At 41.9% G+C, this 13,495-nt stretch overlaps 1 protein-coding gene across 7 annotated transcripts in view; it reads left to right on the forward strand.

The window, feature by feature from the left end:
- ATXN7 (ataxin 7) overlaps positions 1-13,495 on the forward strand; it is a 142,265-nt gene that overhangs the window by 87,880 nt on the left and 40,890 nt on the right. For all 7 annotated transcript variants that reach the window (XM_053897605.1, XM_053897609.1, XM_053897608.1 and 4 more), the window contains one exon: positions 2,057-2,161. In XM_053897605.1, the coding sequence (XP_053753580.1) occupies positions 2,057-2,161 (105 nt within the window). The remainder of the gene's footprint in view (positions 1-2,056; positions 2,162-13,495) is intronic.

The raw sequence follows: 13,495 nt of genomic DNA on the forward strand, positions 1-13,495 counted from the left end.
ATTAAATTATTAAGCTTAGTCACAGAAGTCAGTAGTCTACTAGAAGCTTCTTACATTATCAGTCTATCAAAGGTGTTCAGCTCTGACATTCCAACTTATTGGAGGTGGAAACTGGAAGGAATTTCTAGAAATCACGTTCCTCTGATCTTCAAGGGACTAAATCCAAGCCATTGTTATGAGTCAGAATGGAATCCCAGCTATTGACGTAGACAAAGTACTTCATCTCCCTGTGAATCAGTTTCCTCGTTTTTTAGAGTGGGGTTGTAATGGTATCTACCTAGGCAGTTGTGAGAAAAGAATGAGATAATAGCACCTAGAAACTGCTCAGTGCTGCCACCGCATCCCAGAATCTTGTTGGTCCCTGGTATATTTCAGATTTATAGCTGTCTGTGCAGTTTAGTGTAATAGAAACTGTCTAAGAAAATCTGAGCTATATCCTTACGTAGATATTAGGTCAGTAATTTGATACTTGTGAGACTGTGATCACTTTACATCTCCTCAGGGCATTTTCCTGTAAAGCTACCAAGATTACCCAAGCTGGAGAAAGTGTGAAGTTCAATCTTACAGGAAGGAAAACAGATGCTAATTAGATAATGGATCTTTTTCCCCCCTTTAAACTTGGTATTTGGTCTCCTAAACTATTTGCCTAATTTTGAAATGTGCTAGTTAATCCATTCATTGCAAATATTCTAAATAGTGTAAAAAACCTGTTTAAAATCACCAGTTGTCTTCTTTTAAGTAATCTCTTTGGCCAACATGGGGCTCAAACTCACAACTCTGAGATCAAGAGGCCCACGTTCTACTGACTGAGCCAGCCAGGCACCCCTAAAATTGCCAATTTTGAAATACTTAAGAGATTAGATTCTCGATCTGAAATGTTAGCGCTATTCCCTACCTAGATTGTTGTTAATAAGTAACGATTCATGGTTATGACACTTTAGTTAGCCATGTATTACCAGATGTCTGGGGCACCTGGGTGGCTCAGTCAGTTAAGCATCTGACTTCTGCTCAGGCCATGATCTCATGGTTCGTGAGTTTGAGCCCTACATCGGGCTCTGTACTGATAGTGTGGAACCTGCTTGGGATTCTCTCTCTGCCCCTCCCCTACTTGCGTGCTTGCTTGCTCGCTCTCTCTCAAAAATAACTAAAAAATATGTATATACATATATATGTGTGTATATGTATATGTGTGTATATGTACATATAGGTATGTGTATGTATATATAGGTGTATATGTGTGTATATATGTGTATGTACATACACACACACACACATATATATATAAATTACCAGATATCAAGTCACTTTCAGTTTTTGTGTTTATGCAGATAATTTAGTTTCACGTTTGTGTTTTAATTAAGTTCTTAACTGTAAAAAAAAAAAATCCAACTTGTATCTTGCCTTATTCTAGTAAATGAACTGAGATTAATATATGAAATGCTGTGTTTGTACACAAGTTCCATGTGTCCAGGAGCATCAGTATGTAAGCGAAAGGACTAGAGGTTCTTGTGACCTGAAAAAAGAGTATAAAAATAATTTTCTTTGTATTATACTCTGACCAAACCAGCAGTTTTACTCTTCAGCGAAGCCTCTGCTTCCTTTCTTAACTGTTCCATGGAACTCAGAGACCAGATGGCTGGAATAGAATGCATAGTTAAACAAATAAAACCATTAGATGATAGAGCTTTGTGAATCGTTAAGCATTTTATGTGGTTGCAGATTCTTCCCCATAATCCTTGGTCGAGTTCACGTAAAGTTGCTTTATTTTATGAATGTATTAATTGTTTGCATTTTAGTAGATTTGTCTCTTTCGCCTCAGACTGATGATTTTTGGTGCCTTTTATTTGAGCTCTCTGGACAGTGTTTCTGTAAGTCTGATTTGATTTCTCTCTTACTAGTCACGGTGCCACATCAGGTATTTTTAAATGTTACTGCAGTAACGCTTGTACTGCTACACTTCATCTTAAGGCAGCTCCTTTAGAATGTATTGCCGCCCCAAATGGATTCCTATTAATCAGAACCAGATGAGTGAGTGATGCTCTCTTCTTTGTTGCAGACATGCCAATATTTGGTCTCTGTCCAGCCCACGATGATTTCTACTTGGTGGTGTGTAACGACTGTAATCAGGTTGTCAAACCGCAGGCATTTCAATCACATTATGGTAAGTGCTTAACCATTTAAAAATCATTATGAGAGGGTAAAAGGTAAAGCAGGATTAAGCTGAAGGCCAGTGACAGCATGGATAGAGTATAATATCCCTCCCTCTGTCAAGAAGTAGGCTTTCTAATTCATCGAATGGGTTAATGTCTCTCAGATGTTGGGTATTTTCTGAATTTTATTGAAATTGGACAAGGAATAATGTATTTTATGAAAACTCTTTTGAAATATTGAGTCCGTATAGTGAAAGGTTTATTTCCTTCTAGACCTCACCTCATGGTTGTGAATTCAGTGGCTGGTAAAATTTGATATATATATACATAGTATAGATACATGCCTTTTTAAAATGAAATGTGATTTTGAAACTTCCAAGTTCAATAATTCTAAATACAGCTTGACCTCGTGTTCTAATCTGTGAATGTGAGGAAGCTATCACATCTTATCCATTAAAATGCACACGTACTTAGAATGAAATGAAGCATTGCGACTTTAGGGATTTCATGAACCCCTGAGCCATCCCTGGGCTTCAAGACTCCATGCCTGCTGTCTGGGTGTTTAATCATGGAACAATCCAGATAAGATGGTTTTGCTTTGTCATAATGCCACCTAAAGTGCTTACAGTAGAAAAAAATTTAATGAGAAGATGTAGTTTTTTACCCAGTTGGATTCAATAACAGCTCAGAAGTATTTGAATGACCACCTTGTTTCAGGCACTTTGATGTATAATATGATTCTTACGTCCATGGAGTTTATAATTTAGCTTATGAGACCAGCAAAATTAGCTAGACATACTTTTTCAATAACTTTAAGTTGTTTCCTCATTGTCCTTATTACTACAGATATGAGCTTGAGACACAATAATAATGAGATCCCCTGTAGATAGTGTTTAAGTAAAGCTTCTGGGGAGGTGACCCTGGTGACTTGAGCTTTAAGTGATGGGACAGAGCCACCAGCGTGGCATTTGGGAATTAAAGCATTCTTATACAGAGGGACGAGCTGAGGTACAGACTGAAAGAAGCTCACTGTAGGTGGAGGGAGGTCAGTGAAGGTAAGTACACACTAGAGAAGTGTGCCCTTGTGGGCAGGGACCCTGATCGTGCACAGCCTTGGAGGCCAGAGTCAGAAGACCCTTGGGGGGCACTCTAGGGCTTTCCTGTATAAGGAAGTAACACAGGCCCACCACACGGGTTAATTTGGTGTGAATAAATTGTAGAAGGGGAGAAGCAGGGAAAATAGTTCAAAGGTAAGACATGATAATAGACTAAGACTAAGGTGTGGAAATAGAGCTGGGGAAGACAGCATAGCATTGAAAGGCATTTTAAAGCTAGCACCTACATGGCTTGCTGTTGGGACAGTCGTTGTTATAAGAGTCACACCATCATATCCACATCCCACCATTTTTCCCCCCAAGGAATAAATTTTTTATGCAGTCACACAAAGGTTTTTTTGAATTTCTGATTCTGAGTAGAAGCCCCGGGGTGAGCACTAGAGTGAGTACAAAGATGAATAAGATATTATCTTCCTGATGAAGACTTGTGGAGGTTAGTATTAGAAAAGGCAGTTAGTCAATTGCCATGTATTTTGGAGTTAAGGATTTTGAAGCCAAACTAGACTGGATTTAAATTTAAACTTGGGGGGTGCCTGGGTGGCTCGGTTGAGCGTCCAACTTTGGCTCAGGTCACGACCTCACGGTTTGTGAGTTCGAGCCCCGCGTTGGGCTCTGTGCTGACAGCTTGAAGCCTGGAGCCTGCTTCGGATTCTGTGTCTCCCTCTCTCTCTGCCCCTCCCCCTGCTCGGGCTCTTTCTCTCAAAAACTGAATAAACGTTAAAAAAAAATTAAAATGTACACTTGGAAGAAGCCTAAGTTGGTTGTTTTGCCTTGTGCAGATTTTCCAACCTCAGCTTCCTTTGTTGTAGTGTCGGAATGGTAATAGCAACCTCATAGGTTCTCGGGATTGATTAAATGAAACAACATAGGTAAAGCCCCTCATACAGCGCCTGACACATAATAGGTACGAGAGAGAGATAAAAGTACAGCTGTGGATTTAGAAATGTTTGTGTCTGAAGTCAAAAAAACGGTGCAGGGTCTTAAGAATAAGGAGGAACACAGATTGCTTCTCAATGAGAAAGCTTCTTAGAGAAAATTGCCTTCTGGTTAGGGTATTCTGAAGAGTAGAGTGGATCTGTTGTCACATGTGCACAAATGTTTTTCCTCAGTTTTTAGGTGTGTGATACATGTCCGTTGTGGAAGATGCAGAAAATCGTTTTTAAAAAATCACCTATAATCCCCTAAAATGGGAAGTGTTTCGATGGGGATAGATAGGGCTGCCACATACAACTTCACAGTCTATACGCTGAACGGCCATACTTGGTGGCCCCAGGTTGGCAGTAGCCGTGATGTGAGCAGGCGCAGAGCCAGGAGATTGCCCGCTGTCTGGGATGTACTGCAAGGAGTCTCCATCAGCCGGGGCTGATGGAGCCACTTGTGGGTGAGCAGTGTGCAGAGACAGGCTGGGACGTGCTCAGAGAGCCCCAGTGCCCGCCCATTAGACACCCCTGGCCTCAGTGCAGACCTGCTGCAGGTTTTTCTAGCACCAGAGTGATGTGACTTCATGATCCTCCAGGGAGGATTGGTGGGCAGAGTGGATTGAAAGGGAGTGAGAGAGGAAATGGGAGTATGAAAACAGCTGGCTTGGCTCAAGGCCCACTTAAAGGTGTTACCTCTGCCAGGACTTCCTTAGCTAGAAAGGGTCCCTCTTGGTCCCCTCTTCCAGAGGCACTGCACACAGTTGTTCCAGCACATCTTATGGAGATGATTTTCTTTTTCTTTTTCTTTTTCTTTTTTTTTTCTTTTTTCTTTAAAAAAAATTTTTTTTTTAACGTTTATTTATTTTTGAGACAGAGAGAGACAGAGCATGAATGGGGGAGGGTCAGAGAGAGGAGACACAGAATCCGAAACAGGCTCCAGGCCCTGGGTGGTCAGCACAGAGCCTGACGCGGGGCTCGAACTCACGGACCGCGAGATCATGACCTGAGCTAAAGTCGGACGCTTAACCGACTGAGCCACCCAGGCGCCCCTCTTTTTCTTTTTTTAATGTTTGTTTTTGAGAGAGAGAGAGAGCGAGTGAGCACGCGTGTGGGGGAGGGGCAGAAAGAGGGAGAGACAGAACCCAAAGCAGGCTCCAGGCTCCGAGCTGTCGGCACAGAGCCCCATGTGGGGCTCGAACCCACGACTTGTGAGATTGTGACCTGAGCTGAAGTCAGACACTTAACCGACTGAGCCACCCAGGCGCCCTGCCTGGAGATGATATCCTTGATCTCACTCTCTCTTTAAGAATGTCAATATATTGAGGGGCGCCTGGGTGGCTCAGTCAGTTGGGCGGCCTACTTTGACTCAGATCATGATCTCACAGTCCGTGAGTTCGAGCCCCGCGTCGGTCTCTGGGCTGACAGCTTGGAGCCTGGGGCCTGTTTCAGATTCTGTGTCTCCTTCTCTCTGACCCTCCCCTGTTCATGCTCTGTTTCTGTCTCAAGAATAAATAAACGTTAAAAAAAAAAATTAAAAAAAAAAATGAACGTCAATATATTGGGGCGCCTGGGTGGCTCAGTCAGTTAAGCATCTGACTTCGGCTCAGGTCGTGATCTCACGGTTTGTGAGTTCAAGCCCCGCATTGGGCTCCGTGCTGACAGCTCAGAGCCTGGAGCCTCCTTTGGATTCTGTGTCTCGCTGTCTGCCCTGCCCGTCCCCTGCTCACGCTCTGTCTCTCTCTGTCTCGACAATAAATAAAATGTTAAAAAAATTTTTTTTTTAAATGTCAATATATTGGGGACAGGGCATGAAGGAGTGTCATAAAATCATATTTCTACCCTTTTTCTGTAACAGCATCTAGTATACCAAGTATCTTTTGATAAGATACTTGTTGAAGGAGAAAGGAAGGGTGGTCATTTCAAACATGTAAATGAGAAAATACGAATGCAAGGTTCATAGACTCAAAAGTCTTATGTGGACAGGCAAGGGGTGGGACTGATAAAGCCACTGGGTGGTGGACCTTGGTCCGTCTAGTGGCAAGGGAAATATTAAAACTGTAAGAGAGAAGAGTCCCTGGCAAAAAGATGGGACCCAAGTGTTCTGAGAGAGGGATTCAGCTGGGAAATGTTGAAGGAGTTCTGAGACAGCACCAGGGAGAAGGCTAATGGAGAATAAACGGGAGGTTTGGCCCTGTGTGGGTGTGTAGGGTTGGGAGCAACTGCTTGAAGTTGAGGGAGGCACCATGTGATGACCCTGGAGTAGTTTGGGACTGACACCCCCACTCACCTGGAGAGAAGGAGAGGTGGGCAGTGCCCTAGTACCAAGAAGCATTTTCACTGCGGCCAGTGTCTTCTTCTATCTTTGGGCATAGGGGTTGTAACAGGAAAAAGGGTTTTTTGGAACCCGTGTGGTCTTTTGTTAGAATTCTAAAAGGCCCATTCTTATGTGTTAACACCAAAAATAGTTTTCAAATTCAAGATCCTTCCCTGTGGCATTGTAGTCTGTTTATTAGGTATTTGGAAGAATCCATAGCTGCCAATGGAGGGATTCTGTTTTCTTATCTTTTAGTGAAGTTGATGAAAATGTGTGGGCAGTCTTCTGTGAATTAAGGTGTTAGTAGTAGTCATCTGTGACTTGTATGAACAAGTGAGCAGTTGCTGCAAAATCAAACAGGCATTTCCTTTAAGAGCATGGCTGCCAGGGGAGAGAAGAAAGCTACAATAGCAACAAGGCTTGTAAATCAGTTCCTGTTGGTGGTAATGTTCTTGGGAACTGGTGAGAAGCTTATTTATCCATAGTAGTAAGAGACAGTTTACTTTCTTGCTAGCCGAACTGCCTTTTTTGGAGCTAACGGTTAACCAGGATTTCCATGTGAACAGTGATGGTGAATGATGGTAGTGTCATTTTGGCATTTCCAGTTTCTTGCAGGTCTGTTTGCTTTCGTAGTATACATTGCTTTCTTTCTTGGAAGCTGCGTAGTAATACCATATACTTTCTTGATGTTTTAATGTTTTGAAGTAGTCCAAGATACTTCATATTTTTCTTAAGTTACTCATTATTTTTGAGAGCAAGATGTTCCTTACTGTTAATTTCAGATTTAAAAGTATAATTTGAATCCTTGGATCCCAAACCTGCTGTGCATCCAAATCAAAGGGGAGCTTTCTAAAAGGGCAGCTTCCTGAGAACCATTCTGCCCAGCTAGATGGGAATCTCAGGGATAGGACTTAGGAATCCGCATTCTAAACCACTCCTGAGACCTGAGTCTGACCCACAGGCTGGCTGGGGTGCATTGGGATAACGGCAGATCCCTCCCCACTGTCAGGAGTTGTGGCTGTGTATTCCTGGTGCCTGGCACAGTGACTGACACAGACGGGAACTCCAAAGTTTGTTGAGTCTAGCAAGGATGGCAAGAAAGGAGGCCCCTGGTTTTTTAAAACTGGTTTTTAACTTTGTATTACATGCTGGAAACGTCCTGTTAATTGCCTCCAAAACTTTAACTAAGAAGGAGGGCTGAGATGGTGATGTTCCCTGTGGCCAGAAGCACCCTTCTTTTGAGCTTGTTTGCCAAGTCGGGAGTCTCCATAATCAGTGTGTTGGTCCTAAGCTGGCTACTGAATAGCATAAAATGTGTAGTCCTGTTTACATCCATTGGCTATGGGTCTGAACAGATAGGATCAGCTGATGACTTTTGGGGTGCCTTTGGGGTTCTGTGTTGGAAGAACGTCCCATGTGATTGTGACACGCTGTGTGCTTGGGCTTCTCTGCTGCTCCTCTTGGAGTTTGCTTCCAATGAATACCTCGGTTCCTCCCAACCTGTCTTTTATAAAGCAGACATGAGCTGATCTTACCTAGGTGAAGTAAACGAGTGCTGTTCATTCGGCTTGGGCAGATGCCACAGTTAGAATCTGTAATAAGTTGAAACCCTGCTTGCATTGTCAGCTGTTGAAGTATTTTGCCCCAGGTTAGTTACGATGACCCGTTTGTTCACCTTTTGGCTCAGCTCAGTCCCTGAGCAAGGCCTCATAGTCACATGTGCCTCTGCCACCTTCCTTTGATTTTAATCAACCGGGTTCAATGTTTATGATTCGCTTACATAATTCCATTTAGTATTTTTCTTTAAATCAAACCATTTCTATTTAAAGTCAGTCCGTTGCAAACAAAACCTTACCACAATCATCAACAGGAAGACTAGTGTTGTTTGCCATACATGCAAGGCGTAAAAATAAATACAGGGAAGAGGTCTTTGTTACTGTTCTTGCCGATGCCGGCTCTGAGGCCTGCTCCCTTTGTGGAAGGGGAGACTAAGACTAGCACGGTTTAGGCAAGTGTTATCCACACAGTAGTTGTGATGTTATCAGAAGAACTGAAAGAGATATGGAGAAAGGAGTAAGTTGTCACTTGAGCTTTAAGGTTGTGAATGTTGGGGAGTGATACCTGCTCCATGTTTTAGGAAACACCAGCTCAAGCTATTGGATTTGATTTCCTCTGGTGCTTAAGGAGCTGTCCACTGAGGCCAACCAACCCTAGCGGTAGGATTTATCATGCCTAGGAAGCAGAATTCTCCAGTCACATTTTCATCTGCAGAAGGATCACAGAGGACAAATACCCTTGGTCTTTTATGTGTTGATAACGTACTGAACCCCTGCCAGTCACTGTGAGTGGAACGTGAGTCTGGTCCTCAGTGTGAAACATCTGTCCGTCCCAGACCTCTGTTCATAGATGGGCGTGGGGGCAGGGAGAGTGGGTGGCATATCATCCGTCTGGGTTTTTCAGAACTTGGTGTAAGCAGAGCTAGCAGAAACACTGCGGTGATCTTGCAGCCCTCTCTACTTGCAGATATTACGATCCTGCAAAATTAACAGCCCCACACATTGCTTGGATTTAATGTTCCTTGAAGTGCACTGAGGTGGTTTGGATTCTTTTAGATGCCAGCATAAATTATATTTTTCAAAAATGTCATTTTCATCAGAAGATCAGTAAGTTGAAATGACTCCTGCATTTTTGAGCTAATTGATTTCAAAGAATGTTAGTATAAGAGCAAAATGAGTCTTAGTCTATGAGATCTGATGGGCTGGTTCTGGCATAAATGCTGATTCCCGTTGTTGACACCACTTAAAATAGTTGTGACCAGTGCTTGCTGTCGTGTAATTCAATGGATCTACATCACAAAGCAGAGGTTTTGCTGTTTCATAAAGAACACCCCTCCCCTTTTGCCATCTGATGGAAAGTAACAGTTTCGGGTATTTTCAGTGAGTTGTTTTATTTGGCTGTTGAGTAACTTTGTTTTTGTATGAAGAAAAAATGTTTCCCTGTTCACTCCAGTGTGCCAGCTAAATTTGGTCACTGCATTTTTATAATCTGGGCCTGTTTCTACTTTGAAACTTTTAGTGATAGTGAATCTTTTTAGGATTGCCATTCACCTAAAAGTCCACAGATTAATGATGATTTTTAATAGCACTTTGATGATTCAGTAAGCATTTTTACATGTATTGTCTCATTTCCTGTTCTTTGAGGCCCATCAAGTGCATAGTTCTATTCCCAGTTTACAAGTAAAACTCCTAAATTAAATTTCTTTCACATGGATAAAATGTACCAGGCCAGGTTTTCTGGCTACTCCTATCTATTTCTCTTGCTTGTAATAAGGATGTATAGAGTTAAAAGAAAATCTAGGGAAGGTGTAATGAATTCCACATGTCACAAAGCTATCATTAGTGACAGATGTCCTAGCTCAGGTAGAACTTTAAAGGTGGCGTAGAGTAGCTGGGTCAGCATCATAAACTCATTACCTCAGAGCATTCAGTAATTTGAAGACATAATGGTAGTAGGTAGATAATTGATTTAGCATAGTTGTTGGATTTCTCTTTGGCCTGTTCTACTTTTTTAATCCTAAATCTGTAGTAGCTATCCAGAGCCAAGCGCCTCCTCTTTTTGTTCCAGCCCCTAACATTCTGTAGTTTCTTTAAAGAGAGTTGGTTGGCATATTTATTTCTGTAGTCAGTATAAAGATTGAAAGTTGTTGCCGAGCCAAAAATACTTGACTCTTTTGCTTGGGAGACATATGCCAGGCCTTTGTCCTGCAGTCAGAGCTGAGTCAGGGAAGGGAGCTAACCAGAGCAGGCATGTCACAATGTGAATGATGTCAAGGTGGACGTTAATTTAACTCTCCGTGGAAATTCGAAGTTGACCATTTGACCTAAACTTCATGTCACGGAAAATAACGTGATAAAAAATAAATGCAGTGAATTCAGTTTTTCTTTGCCACAAGCCAAATAGTGCTAATTAATCTTTTCATATAACTTCAGTAGCATCAAATAAAGGACCAGTTTGTCCCTAGGTAATGAATTTTATCTTTTTCCCTCAGTTATGTAATAAGTAGTATCTTTAAGTAGTAGTATTTATGCCATTTGTAGGAGCAGCATTTAAACTTATACTTACAAAAATGTATTGATTTTTCCTCTTAATGAAATCTCTGTCTTTATTAATGTGCCTTTCCAGTTACTTTAAAAAAATAAATAAGTTGGCTGTGTGATATTATTCATGCATTTAACAAATACTTATAGACTACCTAATGTCTGTTGTAGGCGTTGCACCCCCTGAATGAAGAAAACAGTGTCTCTCATGCAGCTTGTATTCTGGTTAGGGAGGGTGGAGACAAAATCAAGTAACCTAAGATTACTTCATGTGGTGATAAATGCTGGGAATAATGTGACAGAGAATGATGACCCCTGGGCAAGACCCTTTAAATAAGGCTAGTCAAAGAAAGCTGCTCGAGTTGTTGATACTGAAGCTCACTGAGAAGAAGAGCCAGCCATTTGAAGATGTGGAGGACCATTGTTGACCACAGAGAAAACAGCAAGTGTAGATATGCTGAGATGGGCATGACAGGAAGACCAGTGAGGAGGTGGAGAAGCAGTGTGTCAGGAAATGAGGGGTCTGGGTTGAGGTTCCATAAAGGGGGGACTGGGGCCAGGTCGTCCTGGGCTCAGAGGCTCAGGACTGGACAATGCAGGCGATTCGAAGTTGCTGGAGGGTTTTGAGGAGGAAAGTGACTTGATCTCATTTATGGTTGCTCTGTGGGACACGGGCAGGAGTGGAAGAAGGGAGCCCAGTTGGTAGGCTAGGCTGTTCTGCCCTAGTCCAGTTGAGAGCTGGGTCGGGAGGAAAAGCTCAGATTAAGACTGTGGCAAAGGCTTCAAGCTGTGCCTGGAATTGCAGTCTGTGTGGAAGTAGAAAGCCAGCGGGGCCTGCCCATGGTCTGGGGATTAGCAACATGGGGGAAGCAGGACGACGGATGACTCATGGCAATTTTGGCTCAGGCGGCTGGATGAATTTACCTAGTTTACGGAGCAGGGGCTTGTTCTTTCAGTTTGTACGTGGGCTTTCTTTTTCTTTCTTTTTTAATGAGGTGTGCTGACCTGAATGAAGAACCTTGATGTATCATATTCAAGTCTTTAGGCATTTTCTAAATATTGTAGGGGTTGAAGATAATTATTGCAAAGATACCAAGCTTTGGGGTCATTTATTTTCCTTTGTTGTTGTTGTTTTGATAGAACAGTTACCTAGGCATAGGGGCCAGGAAACAGAAGGGGATGTGTACACTTTCCTGGGAGGGGAGTTCTCAAGTTCTCATTTGGGTAACAAAAACATACTGATTAACAAACAAAAACACATGCATTTGGGTTTGTTTTCATTACTAGGGTAGTAACATACCTTGTAAAAAAAAAAAATAATAAGTATGAAAGAGGAGGATAAACATGAAATCAGAATGAATAAAGCTCCTCCATATTTTCAGGGCTGCAGTCTGGCATACACCCTGGGAAGGTATCTAGTTCCTAGACTTATGTGGCTGCATGTTTCTTGTTTTCCCTCAGACACAGCCACATTAGATTTGTTACAGATTTACTTTTTTAACCTAATAATCTTATTTTTTCATGTTAATTCATATTACATTATTTCTTTCTTTTTAAAGACTGCCTATTATTCCATTCGCTAGTGTATTTAAACTAATGCCACCAGTTCTCTATTGATAGACATGTGGTTTTTCAGTGTTGCATTAGGACGGGCAGTGCTTTCAAGAACATTCTTTGGGAATGCCTGACAGTTATTTCACTGTATTGATTCTCCACACAGAGGCTGGTCAGAGCTGCCCTCCAGGTTAGTATTATGGTGATTTCATGAACTACTTCAACAGATCTGATTTGTGTCACCAGAATAAGACAGTGAAAATGTGAGTTTCTAGCAGCATCAATCAATCAATCAATAAAAATTGGCTATTTACCCGTGCTATTCTTGACTTGTCTACAATACATAGAAATCATTAGGTTGGCTGTGCTTCAGATTTTAAAGCTGATATTTCAGGATATAAAGCCACATTTTAGTTATATTTGCTAAAAGATGTTTATCCTGAGTCATTTCACGAGACTTAATTTGTATGGTTAGTAGTTAAGATACACACACACCTGCTTTTTCCACCCTGTTTAACTGTGGTCTTACATGTGACCAGAAGAGGGAGTTTTTATCACTTCGTGATGCTGTAACACCTGGCTGGGTGTCCCTGGCTGGGACACTTCCTCCCAGGCACGGGCTAGTCCAAGCCCATAAAACAAACTGGTTTGAGGCAAGGGAGCAGTGGCTAAATTTAGTTCTTTCCGTCCTCATTTCACATTGTATATATAGAAATCCCAGTCTTTGGGTTTACTTCTGCATTTTGCTATTAAGGCAGCAGTTCTCTGAACTTCAAAGAAATTTTATACCTTTTCCTCTTGTGTGTTTTGAAGTTTAAAAATAAAGAGAAAGGGGCGCCTGGGTGGCTCAGTCGGTTAAGCCTCCGACTTGGGCTCAGGTCCTGATCTCATGGTTTGTGGGTTCGAGCTCTGCCTCGGGCTCTGTGCTGACAGCTCAGAGCCTGGAGCCTGCTTCAGATTCTGTGTCTTCCTCTCCCTCTTCCTCTGCCTCTCCCCCGCTCGTGCTCTGTCTCTGTCTCTAAAAAAATAAATAAAAATGTTAAAAAAAAAAAAAAAGGGAAAGATCAGGGAAGGTAACTATCTCAGTTTTAAAAGTTAAAATACAGTCAATAAGCCCCTAATCACCCATGATAGAGCTCTTGATTTGGAATCTCCTAGAGTCAAAAATAAACTCTGGAATGAAATTTGTTTATTGCTTCTTATGCTTGATGTTTTTAAAAGATTGTTAGAATTCGTAATACTGGAGATTTGTAGTGAGCTTTAGAAAGTTAAAATATTGATGGGGCACCAGGGTGGCTCAGCCGGTTAAGCATCCGGCTCTTGGTTTTGGCTCAGGTCATCATCT

This window comes from Panthera pardus, unplaced genomic scaffold (genome assembly GCF_024362965.1).
Source record: "Panthera pardus isolate Hobbes unplaced genomic scaffold, ASM2436296v1 HiC_scaffold_8, whole genome shotgun sequence".
Lineage (NCBI taxonomy): Eukaryota > Metazoa > Chordata > Mammalia > Carnivora > Felidae > Panthera > Panthera pardus.